Here is an 18567-nt window from a genome sequence, read left to right as displayed (position 1 = left end):
AGAAAGAGAGAGAGAGACTAGATTACCCTTCATCAGAGCACTTGATTTGCTCCGACACTAATAAAACTGTGCTGATTATCCTGGTAAACTGAGTTGGACATTTGAGCTGGCTTGATCATCCACCCACATTCATTGCTGCCCCAGACCTACCTCTGGAGGTGACAGTCCACCTGTCTCCACTATGAAACTCTAGCCTGTTCTTTCTATATCCACTCAATCAAAACCTTTCATAGTTTTAAAGATCTTCTTAGGCCTATAGCATTGTTTTCTGGTTTCAGCTTTGAAACTCTTCTCTGCTTCCTCTACAATAGCTCTATATCTTATTTTTAAAAATTGTGAGTAGAAAAGAATGTAGAGCTTAAGCATGGCCTAACCAAATTGGCAACTGTCGTATAACTATGAGCTTTACATCTAGTTAGGGCCCAGTAATAAGTTGAAACCGATTTAATCAAAAGGTGAAATTTTCAACCCACTTACTTGACTAGAAAGTGCCCTGTTTTGATGTTTGTGTGTATACAAATGGCTGTAATAGGACAGAAATTGAGTATTATTGGAAAATGATACTTCTGTTGAAGCCTATTCATCTTGCACCAATCAAGATGATTTGCAAGAATACCAAAGTAAAGTGAAACTGACATTTAAAATCTGAGAGATGATCGTTGATTGGTTGGCAAATGGACTTTGATTGGTAAAGATGTTGCCAGTTAGAAGAACAAAAAGAAAAGCTTTGACAAAATGTGTTTTTTTTTGGCATTCCTTAAGTTTGTAGATATTTTGATCTTTACATTTCCAACCCCAAACTTTGGAGCATGGTAAACATAAGCATATTGGATGGAATCCAAGCAGAGTGGGGGCCAAAATTGTATTTGTGTACCTCTGGGAATGAAATTCTGAATCAGACACTGAATTCCCTACTTTTCTTGGTGAATGACTATGTTCTCAACATGGAGTCACTTAAGGGGACATTCCAAATATAATGCTTCCAGGAAATCATGACAAGTTGAAAGAGGTCAGACTGGCCAGATTAATTCTGTGATGTTTCTAATTATGTGATTACTACCCCTACTCTCTCCATCCTGCCCCACTCATCTAGACTTCTTTGTGAAGGCAATAATGGAAACCAGAGATGGGCTGTTTGATAAGAAGAAGACTCGGCCTCTGAAAGCTGTGAATGGCCATGTGAAATGGGGAGAAACGTTCCTATTTCCTGTTATTCAGAATGAGCTCCATCTCCAGAGAGTCACTTACTACTTGAAGCTTTACAGTCGCAGTTCCGTAAGAAGAAAACACTTCTTGGGGCAGGTAATGCCAGCTGATTTGCTCCCATTGGTAATATTATATAAGTGGGAAGTGAGTCTATTTTGAGACATTGTGACAAACTCAGTTTCCAACAAAACATTTAATTATCCAGCTTGCAACTTACCTACTGACCTTTAAGCCTTTTCTTCCATTTTTACGCGTTCTATTCTTTGAGGAGCTGAGGGAAGAGCTGATAGAAAACATTCACAGACAGATCCTTTCTAAGGCCACTCCAGTGATCCTTGTGATCTTTTGACTAAGATAAAGGAAGCCCATTTGTAGGTATACCGGAATGAGCCAACAAATCCATATCTCTAAATAAAAGTGGATAATATCAAAGAATCACAGAATTTTTATAGTGCAGAAGAAGGGCACTTGGCGTTCTGTGCATTATGACTTATTGCCAATCTCCTGTCTTTTCCCTGTGTACCTGCAAATTGTTTCTATTCAAATCATCATCAATACCATCTTGAATGGATTAGCTGAATGTGCCTCCATTTCACTTCTAGGCAGTGCATTCCATATCCTAACTTCTCTCTGTGTGAAAATATTTTTCTGACGTTACATCTTCTACCTTTGAAAATCGCTCTTTATCTGTGCCTTCTGTTTTTGCTTAAAAATCCTTTTACGAGTGGATCCACTTTGTCCAGTCCCCTCATGATTTGGGAACTGCTATCAAATGATTTCATCTTCTCCTCTCCAAAATCCTGACCACTTCAAAGTTTGTGAATCTCTTCTACACTTTCCTTTCCAAAGTGTTCACATCCTTTCCGAAGCATGGCACCCAGAATTGTATCCAACATTCCAGCTGACGTCTAACCAGAGTCTTGTACTATTTCAGTATGATCTCCTTGCTCTTTTACTCAACGCTGCTATGAATAAAGCCAAGAGCGCTGTGTGTTTTGTTAACTGATCTCAGCATCTGTCCTGACCTATGCACATATATACCCAGGTCTCTCTTCTCTTGCACGCCCCTATTTTATATTGATTTTTCAATGTTCTTCTGAACCACATTGCATCTTGCCACACTTCTCTGCATTGAGCCTGAGCTGCCACAGATGCATCAACTTGTCAATGTTCTTTCTGAGTTCCACACTGCTGTTGGTTTACAGCTCTTCCAAGTCTAATGTCTGCAATCTTGAAATTGTTCTCTGTACATCTGCTACTGCAGTTAATAAGATCATAAATCATAGAATCTGTACAGTGTGGAAACAGGCCCTTTGGCCCAACAAGTCTACACTGACCCTCAGAGCACCCACCCAAACCCATCCCCCTATAATTCACCTAATCTACACATCCCAGAACACCATGGGCAATGGATGTGTGTTTGCTCGCTGAGCTGGAAGGTTCGTTTTCAGACGTTTCATCACCATTCTAGGTAACATCATCAGTGAGCCTCTGGTGTTATGTTCCGCTTTCTATTTATGTGTATAGGTTTCCTTGGGTTAGTGTTGTCATTTCCTGTGTTGATGTCATTTCCTGTTCTTTTTCTCAGGGGATGGTAGATGGGCTCCAAATCAATCTGTTTGTTGATGGAGTTCCGGTTGGAATGCCATGCTTCTAGCAATTCCCGTACGTGTCTCTGTTTGGCTTGTCCTAGGATGGATGTGTTGTCCCAATCAAAGTGGTATCCTTCCTCATCTGTATGTAAGGATACTAGTGATAGTGGGTCATGTCGTTTTGTGGCTAGTTGATGTTCATGTATCCTGGTGGCTAGCTTTCTGCCAGTTTGTCCAATGTAGTGTTTGTCACAGTTCTTGCAAGGTATTTTGTAAATGATGTTCGTTTTGCTTGTTGTCTGTATAGGGTCTTTTAAGTTCATTAGCTGCTGTTTTAGTGTGTTGGTGGGTTTGTGGGCTACCCTGATGCCAAGAGGTCTGAGTAGTCTGGCAGTCATTTCGGAAATGTCTTTGATGTAGGGGAGAATGGTTATGGTTTCTGGGCACGTTTTGTCTATTTGTTTGGGTTTGTTGCTGAGGAATCGGCGGACTGTGTTCATTGGGTACCTGTTCTTTTTGAATGCACTGTATAGGTGATTTTCCTCTGCTCTGCGTAGTTCCTTTGTGCTGCAGTGTGTGGTGGCTCATTGGAATAATGTTCTAATGCAGCTTCGTTTGTGGGTGTTGGGATGGTTGCTCCTGTAGTTCAGTATTTGGTCCGTATGTGTTGTTTTCCTGTAGACGCTGGTTTGAAGTTCCCCATTGACTGTTTGCTCTACTGTGACATCTAGGAATGGCAGTTTGTTGCTGTTTTCCTCCTCTTTTGTGAATGTTGTGCCAGTAAAGGGTATTATTGATGGTCTTGAAGGTTTCCTCTAATTTGTTTTGTTTAGTGATGACAAAGGTGTCATCCACGCAGTGGACCCAAAGTTTGTGTTGGATGATTGGCAGAGCTGTTTGTTCGAGTCTCTGCATTACTGCCTCTGCTAAGAACCCTGATATCGGAGATCCCATGGGTGTACCGTTGGTTTGTCTGTAGGTTTTGTTATTGAAAGTGAAGTGGGTGGTAAGGCATAGGTCCACTAGCTTGATGATGTTGTCCTTGCTGAAGAGGTTGGTGGTGTCTGGTGTATGTGTCTTTGGTTCTTCTGATAGTGTAGTCAGAAACCATAACCACTCTCCCCTACATCAAAGACATCTCGGAAATGACTGCCAGACTGCCCACACCTCTTGGCATCATGGGAGAAAGCATAAACTTGACACAGACAGTCGCCTGAGGGTGGAATCGAACCCAGATCCCTGATACTCTGAGGGAGCAGTGCTAACCACTGAGCCACCGTGCTGCCTAAAATATAAGTATACTGCTATTCATTATCCTTGGATAGGATGTTGATAAGACCCTACTGCTTGTCTGGATGGATAGAAAATATTTCTTATCAATACTTACAAGAAGAACAGGAGCATTCTGCTCATTATTTATCCCTCAATCATCATAATCATATCACTATAATAGATTATCTATCAATTATTACATTGATGCATATGGGAGCACAAAGTTGACTGTGTCTCATTTCCTGCTTTATTGTCTTGATTACAATTCTGAAGCACCTCCAATGGCTAACTTTAAGACATCTGGCAATTGTGAACAGTGCTACATATATGCGAGTGTATCTTTTGTTCAGTCGGAAATCTGCAACATGGATTTCTGGTCCCTTACCTGTAGGTGCTACAGTTGCAATCTGGTCTCTAAGGGCTTCCACCCACGTCAACAATACTGGTCAGGTCAATGCTTAGGTTGTTTTTTTCAAGCTTAAAAAAGCTTTGGGGTGGCACGGTGGCTCAGTGGTTAGCACTGCATCCTCACAGCGCCAAGGACCTGGGTTCGATTCCAGCCTCGGGTGACTGTCTGTATGGAGTTTGCACATTCTCCCCGTGTCTGTGTGGGTTTCCTCCAGGTGTTCCAGTTTCCTCCCACAGTCCAAAGATGTGCAGGCTCGGTGGATTGGCCATGCTAAATTGCCCGTAGTGTTCAGGGGTGTGTGAGTTAAATGGGGAATGGGTCTGGGTGGGATGCTTCAAGGGGCAGTATGGATTTGTTGGGCCAAAGGGCCTGTTTCCACACCGTAGGGAATCTAATCTATTCTAAAATTCTTGGGGTACATTCTTCCTTAGCTACTTCTAAATACATCCTGCTATTCCTCCTAAGCTTAAGGGCGTACAGTTGCCCTTCCAGCATTAAGAGCCTTCCACTGTCCTCAAATGGACTAGAGTCAAAGGTTAAATAGGAGCCAATGGGAGTCAGGAGGAAAATTAGTTACAGTTGCTGGCGCTGAGTCATCTCGGCCACAAGACATCACTTGGGAGGGTGTCCTCAGCCTTATAATTTTCAGTTGCTGCTTCAATGGCTATCATAAGGTCAGGAATGGGGATGTTTACTGATAATTGCACAATGTTCAGCAGCTGTCGCAACTCCTCAGATGCTGGAAGAATCTATGCTGAAATGCAGCAGGACAGTGATAACATTCCTACTTGGGCATGCTAACAAGAGAAAAGCTAACTATATCTCCCATGACATTCAATGACATTACCATTTCCTATGTGGTAGCCAGTGGCTGAAAGCTACTGGCCACTCACATAAAAGAAAACAGGAGGATGGCACTGCATTGTGCCCATGACCAATCCCCACCCCCAACCACTTACTCCTTGACACAGTCTTACAGGATGAAATTCTGAATCGGGCATTGTACTCCAGAATGGGTGCCTACCCGTGGCCCAATGAAGGCCCTTCAATAGGCAACTAATACCCAATTAAGAGCCCCATCCCACTGTAGCTCCAATTCAAATGGTGGCCTGTGACCAACTTGTTGGTCAGGTTTGACCTTGCAGTCTGCAGGTCAGTGAGAGGGAGCTGTTGTGGAAAGGTTGTACTTCCTCATTGGGTTCTCCTCCCAACACCTCCCATCCACCCTCCCACTATATCTTGTCCTACCTGTCCCCGCTGCTTTCCTTGCCAGAGTTTGTCAATGTTGTCACAACAAGATCCCGGACTTTATTGGGTTTGGGAGTATCCATGGCCCCAAATTTCCTCCCTGACCTCCTGCAATGTGCGCAGCAGCCATCAATCCCAGTGTGGTGCAGAGTAGCTGGCCTCTGATTGACTGGTAAATCCACAAGGTGGACTTCCTCCCAGTCAACAACGAGATGCATCTGCCATAACTAAACAGCCGTTGCCTGAAAAAGTCAAGGGGAGATGGGCTTGTCCCCAAAATTTTCTTTGCGGTATGGGGAGCTTCCCCTTAGTGCAGTGCTCGAGGTTAAACCACTGAAAATCTCACTGCTAACATTGTCCTAACAACTCTCCATTAATCCTTCCAGTGTCAACTCATGAAGCAAATCCAGTCTGTCAAATAATTAATTCCAGAAGGAAATATTTTAATGACTGACTGTCTTCGTTTATGTAGGGCAGGCAAATTGATCCCTCACTGACGTCATTGATCTTTTTCCTGCAGGGTTTGGCTTTTGCTGTGTATATGTAACTCTGAACCTCACCCTTGTTTTAACCTATCCTCTGGTATGTAAACAGACCAGGTCCTTTGATAGTTATGTAACAGAAAAGGAGCTCCTTTAATTTAGGGTTTCTGTTCTTTGCCTGGTGGCATCTGATTGAATTCTTTCTTTACAGCTTCAACTGAAGACTGTTTAGGGTGTGAAGACATATTTTGTAGGGTGGGAGACCCATTATTCTTAAATCACACTGTCACACTGGAATCCATTCCATTCACTTCAATAAGAGTCCTGAATGATTGCTTTCCATTGTAAACCCAAGATCGATGCCCTTTTAAGCTCTATTGTAGTCATGTTTGAAACACAGTATCTTTCAAGTTTCTCCCCAGTTCTTTGTTTACCAACAAAGGGAACATTATTACAGCTTCACTTGAGTAGGTGGCTCTCACTTTAACACACTATCCGTTACTATCCTGCAGGTAGAATCTTCACTCAGTGGATGGTGGCAAATGTCAACCATATCATTTTTCACTGCCTTACTTTAATCATGTTTTGCCTAGTGTTTCTAAAGCTCGTGTTCCGCTTGTGTATGTTTTTAGGCTAACACTTTGCAGGTTACTGCACAAATAAACTTGTATCTTGAAAGTGTATGCATTCGGGGCTCTCAAAATTGCATCAACCTCTCTGTGTGTGCTCCCAGGTTTTAAGAAATTGTATTCAAGAGTTGCTTTCAAGTTGGGACTCTGATGCTCTGGATAAATGAAGTTCACAACCCAATACTTGTGAGGAACAAACACCCAGCAGTGATTATCCCTGAGCTGATTAATTAGCAGCCTGATGTTTGCTATCTAATCAGATTGATGAGCAGATACTCAGAGTCACACAGCATGGAAACAGACCCTTTGGTACCAGTCCATGCCTACCATCTTCCAAACTAAACTAGTCTGCGCTTGGCCCATGTCCCTCTAGATCTTTCTATTCATAAACTTATCCAAATATCTTTTAAACGTTGTAACCAAAACTGCATCCACCACTTTCTTTGGGTGTTCATCCCACACATGAACCACTGTGCAAAAAAATTTGTCCCTCATCCATTTTTAACTTTGTCCTCTCACCTTAAAAATACGCCCCGTGGTTATGAACTCCCCCACCCAAACTGTCCAGTAAAAGTGAATACACCTCCTAGAATACACCTTCTCCCACCCACCTTCCTGCAAAAATGCCATTCTGTAGTCCCAGTTCCTTTTGCCTCCGCCACATCTGCTCCCAAAAAGAAGCATTCCACTCCCAAACATCTCAGATGTCCTCGTTTTTTCAAGGATCGCAACGTCCCCCTGCTCAGTGGTCGAGAACCCCCTTGACCGTGTCTCCCGCATTTTCCACGACTCATCCCTCACACCCTGTCCCTGCAATAACAACCAAAACAGAACCCCCTCGTCCTCACGTACCACTCCACCAACCTCCGGATCCAACACATCATCCTCCAACACTTCTGCCATCTGCAATCCAACCCCATCACCAAAGACATTTTTCCTTCCCCACCCTTATCTGCCTTCCGGAGAGACCACTCTCTGTTTGACTCCCTTGTCCACTCCACGCTCCCCTCCAGCCCCACCCGCCCCCGGCACTTCTTCCTGCAACCGCAGGAGGTGCTACACCTGCCCCTACACCTCACCCCTCACCCCCATTCCAGGCCCCAAGAAGACCTTCCACGTCAAGCAGATGTTCACCTGCACATCTGCCAATGTGGTATACTGTATCCACTGTACCCTTTGTGGCCTCTTCTACATCGAGGAAATGAAGCAGAGGCTTGGGGATCGCTTTGCAGAACACCTACGCTCAGTTTGCAACAAACAACTGCGCCTGCCAGTCGCGAACCATTTTAACTCCCCCTCCCATTCCTTAACCGACCTGTTCATCATGGGCCTCCTGCAGTGCCACAATGATGCCACCCGAAGGCTACAGGAACAGCACCTCATATTTTGCTTGGGAACCCTGCAGCCCTATGGTATCAATGTAGACTTCACAAGCTTCAAAATCACCCCTGCCCCAACCGCAACCCAAAACCATCCCAGCTCGGCCCCGCCTCCCTAACCTGTCCTTCCGCCCACCTATCCCCTCATCCCACCTCAAGCCACACCTCTATCTCCTACCTACTTGCCTCATCCTGCCCCCTTGACCTGCCCATCCTCCCTGGACTGAACTATCCCCTTCCTAACTCCCCAGCTACACTCACCTTTACTGGCTCCACCCCCACCTCTTTGACCTGTCTGTCTCCTCTCCAAATATCTTCTCCTTTATCCATCTTCTTTTCACCTCCCCCTCTCTCCCTGTTTATTTCAGAATCCCCTTCCCCTCCCCCATTTCTGAAGAAGGGCCTAGGCCCGAAACATCAGTTTTTCTGCTCCTCTGATGCTGTTTGGCCTGCTGTGTCATCCATCTCTAAGCTATGTTGTCTCTCTTTGTTCAGTAAAAGTGTTAGATCATAACCTGCTCCGGCAGTTCACAACAATTGGATGTCTAAAAGATGTACAGAGGTGCTTCACAGCAAGTGTAAGGAGAAGATGCAAAGAACCTTGTGACAGAAATAACAGCAGAGCTGTAGGGATGCGGTTTATGGAATATGTAGATAAGCCTATGAGGTCATCTGTGATGCCACTGTGACCTCAGTAGTCATGTGTTAGTATGCTGCAAAGAGATTGGATCCTGTTGAGCTCCGTGCTGCTGCTCTGTAGTCTTGCCCTCATGTGCTATCTTAATAAACATAGTTGAAAAGTCTAGCCTTAGCTAGTATGAGCAATCAAAGAATCCAGATTAGAACACACTTAAACAAGTCTAATAGGCTTTCAATCTATCCCTCACAAATTAAACACCATCTTTTTTGTCCCACATATACACACACAAACACATGCATACACATAAGAACATAAGAACTAGGAGCAGGAGTAGGCCATTCGGCCCTTTGAGCCTGCTCCGCCATTCAACAAAGTATTGGCTGTTCTTTTCATGACTCAGATCCAATTACCTGAGTTCTTTCCGTATCCCTTAATTCCTTTATTGTTCAAAAAAAATACCTTAGCTTTAAAAACATTTGCTGAAGTAGCGTCAACTACTGCACTGGGCAAGGAATTCCATAGATTAACAACCCTCTGGGTGAAGACATTCCTTCTCAATTCAGTCCTAAATCTGCTCCCTCTAATCTTGAGGGGGTGCTGTCTTGCCCTAGTTTCACCTGCCAGTGGGAACATCCTCTCTACTTCTATCTTATCTATTCCCTTCATAATTTTATATGTTTCTATAAGATCCCCCCTCAATCTTCTGAATTCCAATGAATATAATTCCAATTTACTCAGTCTCTCCTCATAAGCCAACACCCTCAACTCTGGAATCAACCTAGTGAGCCTCCTCTGCACCCCCTCCAGTTCCAGTACATCCTTCCTCAAGTAAGGAGACCAAAACGGCACACAGTTCTCCAGGTGTGGCCTCACCAGCACCTTATACAGTTGCAACATAACCTCTCTGCTTTTAAACTCAATCCCTTTAGCAATGAAGGACAAAATTCCATTTGCCTTCCTAATTACTTGTTGTACCTGCAGACCAACCTTCTGTGATTCATGGGCAAGGACACCCAGGTCCCTCTGCATAGCAGCATGCTGCAACTTTTTACCATTCAAGTAATAATCCCTTTTACTATTACTCCTACCAAAATGTATGACTTCACATTTATTTACATTGTATTCCATCTGCCAGACCTTTGCCCACTCACTCAATGTATCTATGTTCCTCTGCAAAGTTTCACAGTCCTCTGCACACTTTGCTCTGCCACTCACGTTAGTGTCACCTGCAAGCTTTGACACCCTACATGTGGTCCCCAACTCCAAATCATCTATATAAATTGTAAATAATTGCAGTCCCAATACTGATCCCTGAGGCATATCACTAGTCACTGTTTCGCCAGCCAGAATAGCACTCATTTATCCCCACTGTTTGCTTCCTGTTCATCAACCAATCCTCTATCCATACTAATACTTTACCCCTAATGCCATGCATCCTTATCTTATGCAGCAACCTCTTGTGCGGCACCTTGTCAAAGGCCTTTTGGAAATCTAGGTACACCACATCCACTGGGTCCCCATTGTCTGCCTGGCTCGTAATGTCTTCATAGAATTCCAAAAGATTTGTCAAGCTTGACCTGTCCTTCGTGAACCCATGCTGCGTCTATCCAATGAGACAATTTCTATCGAGATGCCTTGCTATTTCTTCCTTGATAATAGACTCCAGCATCTTTCCCACTACAGAGGTTAAGCTAACTGATCTGTAATTCCCTGTCTTTTGTCTACCTCCCTTTTTAAACAGAGGCGTCACATTTGCTGTTTTCCAATCTGCTGGGACTGCCCCAGAGTCCAGCGAGTTTTGGAAAATTACTGCCAGTGCACCTGCTATTTCTCCTGCCATCTCTTTTAGTACCCTGAGGTGCATTCCATCAGGCCCAGGAGACTTATCAATCCTTAGCTCCATTAGCTTGCCCAACACTACCAAGTGATTGTTTCTGGGTCCTCACCTGTCTTGGTCTCTTTGTCAGTTACTGGCATGTTATTAGTATCCTCCATTATGAAGACTGATACAAAATACCTGTTTAATGCCTCAGCCATTTCATCATATCCTATAAATAAATTCATTTTGTCATTCTCTAAAGGGCCAACATTTACTTTAGCCACTCTTATTTGCTTTATATATTTATGGAAACTTTTGCTATCTTTCTTTATATTATGTGCTAGTTTTTTCTCATGTTCTACATTGCTTTTCTTTATAGCTCTTTTTGTGGCTTTCTGTTGATGTTTAAAGTTTTCCCAATCTTCTAGTTTCATGCTGTTTTTGGCCACTTTGTATGCCTTCTCTTTCAATATGATAGACTCCCTTATTTCCTTAGCCACCCATGGCAGATTACCCCTTTTCTTACAGTCCTTCCTTTTCATTGGAATATACTTTTGCCGAACGCTTCGAAAAATTGCTTTGAAAGTCCTCCTCTGCTTGTCAACTGTCCCACCGTAAAGTCTTTGCTTCCAGTCTACTTTAGCCAAGTCCTCCCTCGTTCTATTGTAGCCCCCCTTGTTCAAGCATAGGACCCAGGTATTGGATTTTATCTTCACACTCTCCATCTGTATTTTAAATTCAACCATACTGTGATCACTCCTTCTAAGAGGATCCCTAACTATGAGGTCATTAATTATTCCTGTCTCATTACACAGGACCAGATCTAGGTTAGCTTGCTCCCTCGTCGGTTTCATTACATACTGTTCCAGAAAATTACGCACACTCAATATTTAAATATGCAAAATGATGTAAAGACTGTCCGCTTGGTATAGTAGATTTCTGACAGCAGATATTAATTACTGTTTGAGATTTTCATAGAAAAATTAAAAGTGTAATTTATCTGCGTAAACCCGCCTGTTTAAATCCCTCTTTTACTTTGTGTTCTGTAGCACATGATTAGGCATTAAGGTACAAATGCACTAAATCAAATATTCTAACTTGCTGGTTCAGATGCTGCAATGTTCAGCAGGGATTCTGCGGTAAGGGAGATGGAGAGATACAGTTATACAGCATGGAAACAGAAACAGACCCTTCAGTCCAACTTGTCCACGGCGACCAGACATCCCAATCTGACCGAGCCCCATATTGCAGAATTTAGCCCATATTCTTCTACCTTCTTCCTATTCAGTTACCCACACAGATGCCTTTTAAATGTTCTCATTGTGGATGTTTCCTCAGGTTCCGGATCTCTTAGAGAGGATTTCACAATGTTTGACATTTCTTATTACTGCAACTATTGCATTAAAAAGTCCATGCCCACGTAAGTGATTTATTAAAGGTTCATTCACCACTCACTACTCCACTAAGTCATTTGACCAAGCACTTGGCCAGAGACATAGGTTTTCAAGAGTGTCATAAGGGAGGAGAGAGACCGAGAGGTTTAAGGTAGGCATTCTAGAACTTGGGTCACGGAAGTTGAAGGCATGGCCAACAATGTTTGGTCCTACAAGTAAAGGAGAGAAAATCCAAGTTATAGAATTCCAGTTAAGTGAAAGGAACAATTCCCATTTATATAGCACTTCCAAAACTGCCAGATACCTCAAAGTGATTTACAGACAATGAGGAACTTCTGAAATGTAATCCCTGTTGTAAGGCGAGAAATGAGGCAGTCAATTTTGTGCAAAGCAACTCCCAAATACGTTAATGTCATAATAAGCAGATGACCTGTTTTAGTATTTTTGAGGAAGAATGTCCTAGAAGGGTCTTTAAATGAGGCCCCCTGGGTAATGCTCAGAAATATAAAGAAAAAGGGTGATTACCTTGCTGGGATTGAACTACAGGCCTCTCTGCAATGGGAGAAAGATGGAGGAGGAGATATTTGGCAAATCACAGAAAAGTGTGAGATAAACAGGGCAACAGTTGTAGGCGACTTCATCTTTGCTAACATTAAATGGGAACACCTGAGAGTGTGTAAGGATTAAACAGGGTGGAATTTTTAACATGCATCAGGGTAGCTTTTTGTGCCAGTGCATAAATAGTGTTACTAGAGATGGGGCAGTGCTAGACAGAATCCTGTGAAATGGAACTGGCCAAGTGGATGAAGTTCTTTTCACCCAGCTCTGAAACCTGCATTTATCAGCTGCACTTTCCTAGCCACATAGTTATATTTTAAGAAACAAAGCATCAAAAAAATTTTTAAAATGGACCAGATGCTTTGGATTCAACTCATTTTTTTTTCCTGTTTCTCTCACGCCTTTCTGTGATTTGCCAACATACCTGCTCCTCTAAGTCCCTCTGACCATTGAGAGGCCTGTAGTATAATCCCAGCAAGATAATCAGCCCTTTCTTTTCATTCGAGTTTGACTCGGATGGCCTCATTTGAAAACGTCCTCTCTCATCATAACACTAAAACAGATCATCAGCTCGTTAAGATGTTGAGAGCTTGCTGTGCATAAAATTGACTGCCTCATTTCCTGCTTTACAACAGCAATTATACTTAAGAAGTTCCTCACTGTCTAACAATATTGTGGTTTTTTAAGAGGAAAATTGATGGTGTTTTAAAGAGGTGTTACCCACATCTGACACTGATCTGGATGCCTTTAACTTTCAGGTGGTGATTGGATGGGACAGCACGGGAGAGGCTTTGGAACAGTGGCAGGACATGAGTGCAAATCCAGAGAAGCTTGTTATCAAGTGGCACAACCTGAACCTCTCCTGAGGTCTCAGCATTTTGCTGAGCTGAGCACATCCCAACCAGACTCAAATTGCAAAAAAGTGGGACTCAACAATGAACTGTGTCTTCATATCATGTGTTTTATAAAGAGATTCACTGGGAATATTAGCATAATGTTGCATTCTTGACTGTAAAGCTCTGGACATTATCGGCCACTGAACACTACTGGAAGTTGAAACTTGTTGGAGGGCATTATGGGGCAGGGTGTTTGGAAAGCATAGCCTGTGGAACAGTCTTCCTGCCTTGTGATGTGTGCCAGACTGTGTACTGTACAAAACCTAGTACTTAGCATTGTCTTCATTGTAATTTTCGTCAATGTTATCTTTCTTCATTCATCACTCCACTTTAATAATAATAATAGACCACAGCAATAGTAGGATGCACTTCAGTGTATATAATAGGGAACTTCCATAGCTTCTAATTGTGTATTATATACCTACATATTGTAAAGACAGGAGCAAAAACAAAGTTGCTGGAAAAGCTCAGCAAGTCTGGCAGTATCTGTGAGGAAAAGAAACAGAGTTAATGTTTCGGGTCCGGTCACCCTTTTTCAATTCTGAGGAAGGGTCGCTGGACCCGAAACGTTAACTCTGTTTTTTCTCTTCACAGATGCTGCCAGACCTGCTGAGCTTTTCCAGCAACTTTCTTTTTGTTCCTGATTTACAGCATCCAGAGTTTTTTTGGCTTTTGGTTTTATAAATAACCATTTCAAAAACACAGAAATTTAGATAAGTTAGACGCCCTCAATTTGTTACTTCAGCTTTAGGTACAACTTGGGCGCAAATTGCATGACCCAGATAGTCTACAGATCAAAACTTCAAAGTAAGTTTTTAATAAAGAATTAAAGGAATCCCAAGTTAGTCACAGGTGATGAATTTCACACTGAAGTGCTGTTATCTGTGTGTAGTGGTATCTAGATAAAGACTCCAAATGGAAAATGAAGTATTTAATCTGAGTAACGCTCTATGCTCTTCATCACATGATTGAACTTTCTTATAAAATAGACACTTTCTCTGAAAACAAATAATCTTGTTAGGAAGATGGGTTTATTTGCTGCTAGCTGTTTTTTCCTATTAAATATACTTGGCAGGTCAGAATTTGTCCATCTGAAGTGATGGTTAATTTCTGGAATCAATGTGAATGTGTGATGTATGTTTATTTTTAATTTTGTTTAATTGTTTAACTGGACCTTTTGCCTTATATCTTCTTTGTTTTTAAGTTCAAGCTGCTATCTACACACTGATATTGTGCTTGCCTAAGTATTACTCAAGATAAAGCAGCTTGAGGATGTAAATGTCTGCACTTTTCCACATAGGCTTTTCCCCCTGTATACCTGTATAACTTGGGCAAGATGTATGTTCTTGGAATCTGGCTGTATCTTTGTGCAGTGTCCTAATATGGTGGGTGATGGTGGGAGCTGGGGGGATGGTGGGGAAACAGTATTCTACTCCCCATTTCCTAACCTGCTGAAAGTTCTGTTCACCCATCATCACTGTGCTCACTAACTGGGTTTGGATCCTGGTCCAGCCATGCCTCAGTTTTAAAACTTCCATTCTAGTTTTCAGCTCTCTCCATTGCTTTACCCGTCACTATCTCTGTAATTTACTCCAGCCCCACGACTCTTGATGTATCTATGCTTCTCTAATTCTGGTGTTTGTATCCTAATTTTAGTCACTCTGCCATGAACGGTTTACCTTCAGCCACTACAATGTCAAGCATTGGTACTCCCTCCCCAAACCTTCGCACCTCCCTTTGGCTTTGTCATCTTGTAAGGCTTTCCTTAAAACCTAACTGTTTGACTAAGCTTTTACCCATTATAAGACTGTAAGATATAGGAGCAGAAGTAGGCAGCTTTTCAGTCTGCGCTGGCATTCAATTAGATCATATTCGATCTGATAATCTTCAATTCCAGTTTCCTACCTTTTCCCATCGTTATCTCCTGAGTGTTTCAATGTCAAATGCATTTTGACAATGGTCATGTGAATTGCCTGAGGTTTTGTTAAGCTAAAAGTCCTAGTATAACTACAAGTTACTCTTGTTATTCGTGCACCAGATTCCGTTTCTGAGACCTGCCCAGTCCTAAATGCACACTTTAGGATGAACCTACAGTGTGCAGTACTGGTCACTTTATTTGAGGAGAGATGTACACGTGTTGGAAGTAGGTCAGAGAAGGTTTACCAGACTATTAACTGGAATGGGCTATATGCCTTATAGGAAGGGTTGGGCAGGTTATGCTTGTAGCCTCTGGAATTTGAAAAAGAGATGACTTTATCAAAACGTACGGGATTGTAAGGAGTCCTGGAGGGGCTAAATGTAGACAGGATGTTTTTTTTCTTATGGGAGAATCTAGAACTAAGAGTCCTTATTTAAAGTTAAGATAAAATAAAGTTAAGATTATTTCCTCTGAGGGTTGTAAGTCTTTGGAACTCTGATCCAGAAAAGATGGCGGAAGTAGAGTCCTTGAATATTTTTAATTTGGAATTGGTTAGATTCTTTTTAAGCAAGAAGGTGAAAGGTCATTGAGAGAAGCCTGGAATGTGGACCTGTGATCTTATTAAATCATGGAGCAGGCTCAAGGAGCTTCTTGTTCATGTGTAGAGTTAATTAAATGCTGGGGTGTGTTTTCATGAGTAAGAAAGAAGAAATGGTCCCATTCTGAAATTAAAGTGGAATGCTCCTTACTCTCTAATTAGATATTGGGTGGTGTGTGGAATGTACAATAAAGGTGACAATTGTGTTTAATTCTTCTCATAATCCACCATAAGTTACTGACAGGTTACATCTAAATTTGTGAAAATTGTAAACTTTCAGTTTGTGTGTGTGTGTGTGTGTGTGTGTGTGTGTGTGTGTGTGTGTGTCCAGTATATGGTACATAACTTAAATTCATTTTATTTTCAAATGTAATATGTTTTTATTAAAAAAATGTTTCAAACATATTCATAGAATCCCTACAGTGTGGAAACAGGCCCATAGGCCCAACAAGTCCACACCTACCCTCAGAGAATCCCACCCAACCTCATTCCCCAAATCTACCTAATCTACATATCCCTGAACACTGGGGCAATTTAGCGTGGCCAATCCACCTAGCCTGCATACCTTTGGACTGTAGTAGGAAACCCACACAGACAGTCACCCATGGGGAATTGAACCCAGGCCCCTGGCACTGTGAGCCACCGTTCTATTGTATCTTACTAATTAAGTTGGCCTTTGCACCAAACAGGTACCATTTGGTACAAATGCAATTTTTCTGAGTATAATGACTAGTAATGAGTAAAAAAAAAACACGAAGATAAAAGAGATAATGGGAACTGCAGATGCTGGAGATTCTGATGAAGGGTCTAGGCCCGAAACGTCAGCTTTTGTGCTCCTGAGATGCTGCTTGGCCTGCTGTGTTCATCCAGCCTCACATTTTATTATCTAACGAAGATAAAAGATTTTGTTAACGATTTAATCTAATCCTGCATTTTTCCAGGATACTGGATTCCTAGCATGGCCTACACTACTCAGCTGTATGTGGGGTCCTTGCTCCAAAAAAATTATGCTTCAAAACTTTATTCTTTAACTATTTTTGCACTTCTGCACTCTGCCCTTTCCTTGTAAATGTTTAGTCATCCAAATGTTTTAAAGGATTTGGGTGATAATGGCTTTGAAGGGGAGGCTGTTCGGAATTGATGGTGTTATATTTGTTCCCTTTAGTTCTGTAACCTTGTGCAGCTGCTACACGGTATTATTTGTAAACTAAGAGTTCTTGAGGCATAGTGGTAGTATCCATTCCCCTGTTCTGGGAGACCAAGTTCAAGTCCTATCCGTTCCAGAGCTGTTTAATAATATCTATGAAGGAGTTGATTAAGGGGACAAGTTTGGTTAGCAAAATAAAATTTGCATTCTGGTTCTGAACATTAGCATCTGAAATATTAAAAAAAAACTAAGGACACTTGTGGTGCAGTGGTATTTTCACTGTTCCCTGGATCAGGAGTCCCAACTTCAAATCCCACCTGCTCTAGTGGTGTATGATACCAACACTGAAGATGGTTGATTAGAAAATAAGAAGTGGAAAAGAACAAGGAACCAAGTATTATGTGTAAATATTCCAGGGGGTCATGTGGTTGCCTTAGAGAGTCATGTTACCAGGCAACTTGGCAAGCTCCATTAAATACAAAGTATATTTCATCCCCATAAAACTTTGCCTATATTCATTCAATGGAAAATGATGGGAAACTTTTCACTTTATGATGCTGTCATCCCTCTCCATGATCTTTTATATAATGAGATCTCCAGCTTGAATAGTTGCCTCATTTTGGATTGAGTATTGATGGAGATGTGTTAATGCACCATGGTGTTTCTGTGATTCCAAGTGTTGGTAGCTGGAATCACTGCTGTTTGATTCACTTTATTGTCTCGACACCATGTCTCACAGTGCCACTAAACCTTCCCATCTAAGGAGGCCAATTTTTGATTATGACGGAACAGTGTAGAGCGGAATGAACACAGCAGGCCAGGCAACATCAGAGGAGCAGGAAAACTGATGTTTCGGGTTGGTACCTTCTGACTCCAGCATTGGCAGTTCTTACTGTTTCCAATTTTTGATTATGCTGTGTCTAGACAGGGTACATACTGATGTGAGTTGGGTATGGTCGAGGATGGGTGATCTCTGTCTAGAAAGTGCTCACTATGCTGTCACCAGCTTTCTGAGCTAACTCGGGACTCCTGCTCTAATGCTGGAATGGTAACTTATTCAAAAACTAAACTTTACTATTTCCCATGTATCAATACTAATGTTTGAAAAACAGTGAAGAAAACACACATGATATTGTGTTGAGCAGTGTGTATAGCCCCATGCAGGTGTATAGCCTTCCCCACAGTACTTCCCAGAACCTCAGTCCACACAAAGCAACTTCCAGCCAATGGACATCTGAAATACAGTCACTGTCGTGGGAAACATGACCGTCAACTTAGAGTACTTTTCAGTGATTGCTGAATTAATATTAGCCAAGGTTTGAGGAGAAACTCCCCCTCTTAAAAGTAGCACCATGCAATCATTTATGTCCTTGTGAGAAA

The 18567-nt window shown here is 42.2% G+C and overlaps 1 protein-coding gene across 8 annotated transcripts in view; it reads left to right on the top strand.

The window, feature by feature from the left end:
• The window catches only part of LOC125455677 (tandem C2 domains nuclear protein), a 67928-nt gene extending 53919 nt beyond the window's left edge, over positions 1-14009 (top strand). For 7 of the 8 annotated variants that reach the window (XM_048537972.2, XM_048537975.2, XM_048537976.2 and 4 more), the window contains 2 exons: positions 1094-1302; positions 13387-13622. In XM_048537972.2, coding sequence (XP_048393929.1) covers positions 1094-1302; positions 13387-13494 — 317 coding nt within the window. In that variant the 3' untranslated portion in view covers positions 13495-13622. Of the gene's footprint in view, positions 1-1093; positions 1303-13386 lie in introns of all 8 variants that reach the window. The other variant, XM_059649044.1, reaches the window with a different exon arrangement.
• Positions 14010-18567: the final 4558 nt, after the last annotated feature.

This window comes from Stegostoma tigrinum, chromosome 10, assembly GCF_030684315.1.
Source record: "Stegostoma tigrinum isolate sSteTig4 chromosome 10, sSteTig4.hap1, whole genome shotgun sequence".
NCBI classification, from domain to species: domain Eukaryota; kingdom Metazoa; phylum Chordata; class Chondrichthyes; order Orectolobiformes; family Stegostomatidae; genus Stegostoma; species Stegostoma tigrinum.
Note: the sequence above shows the minus strand (reverse complement) of the source record. Positions and strands in the feature narration are given on the sequence as shown.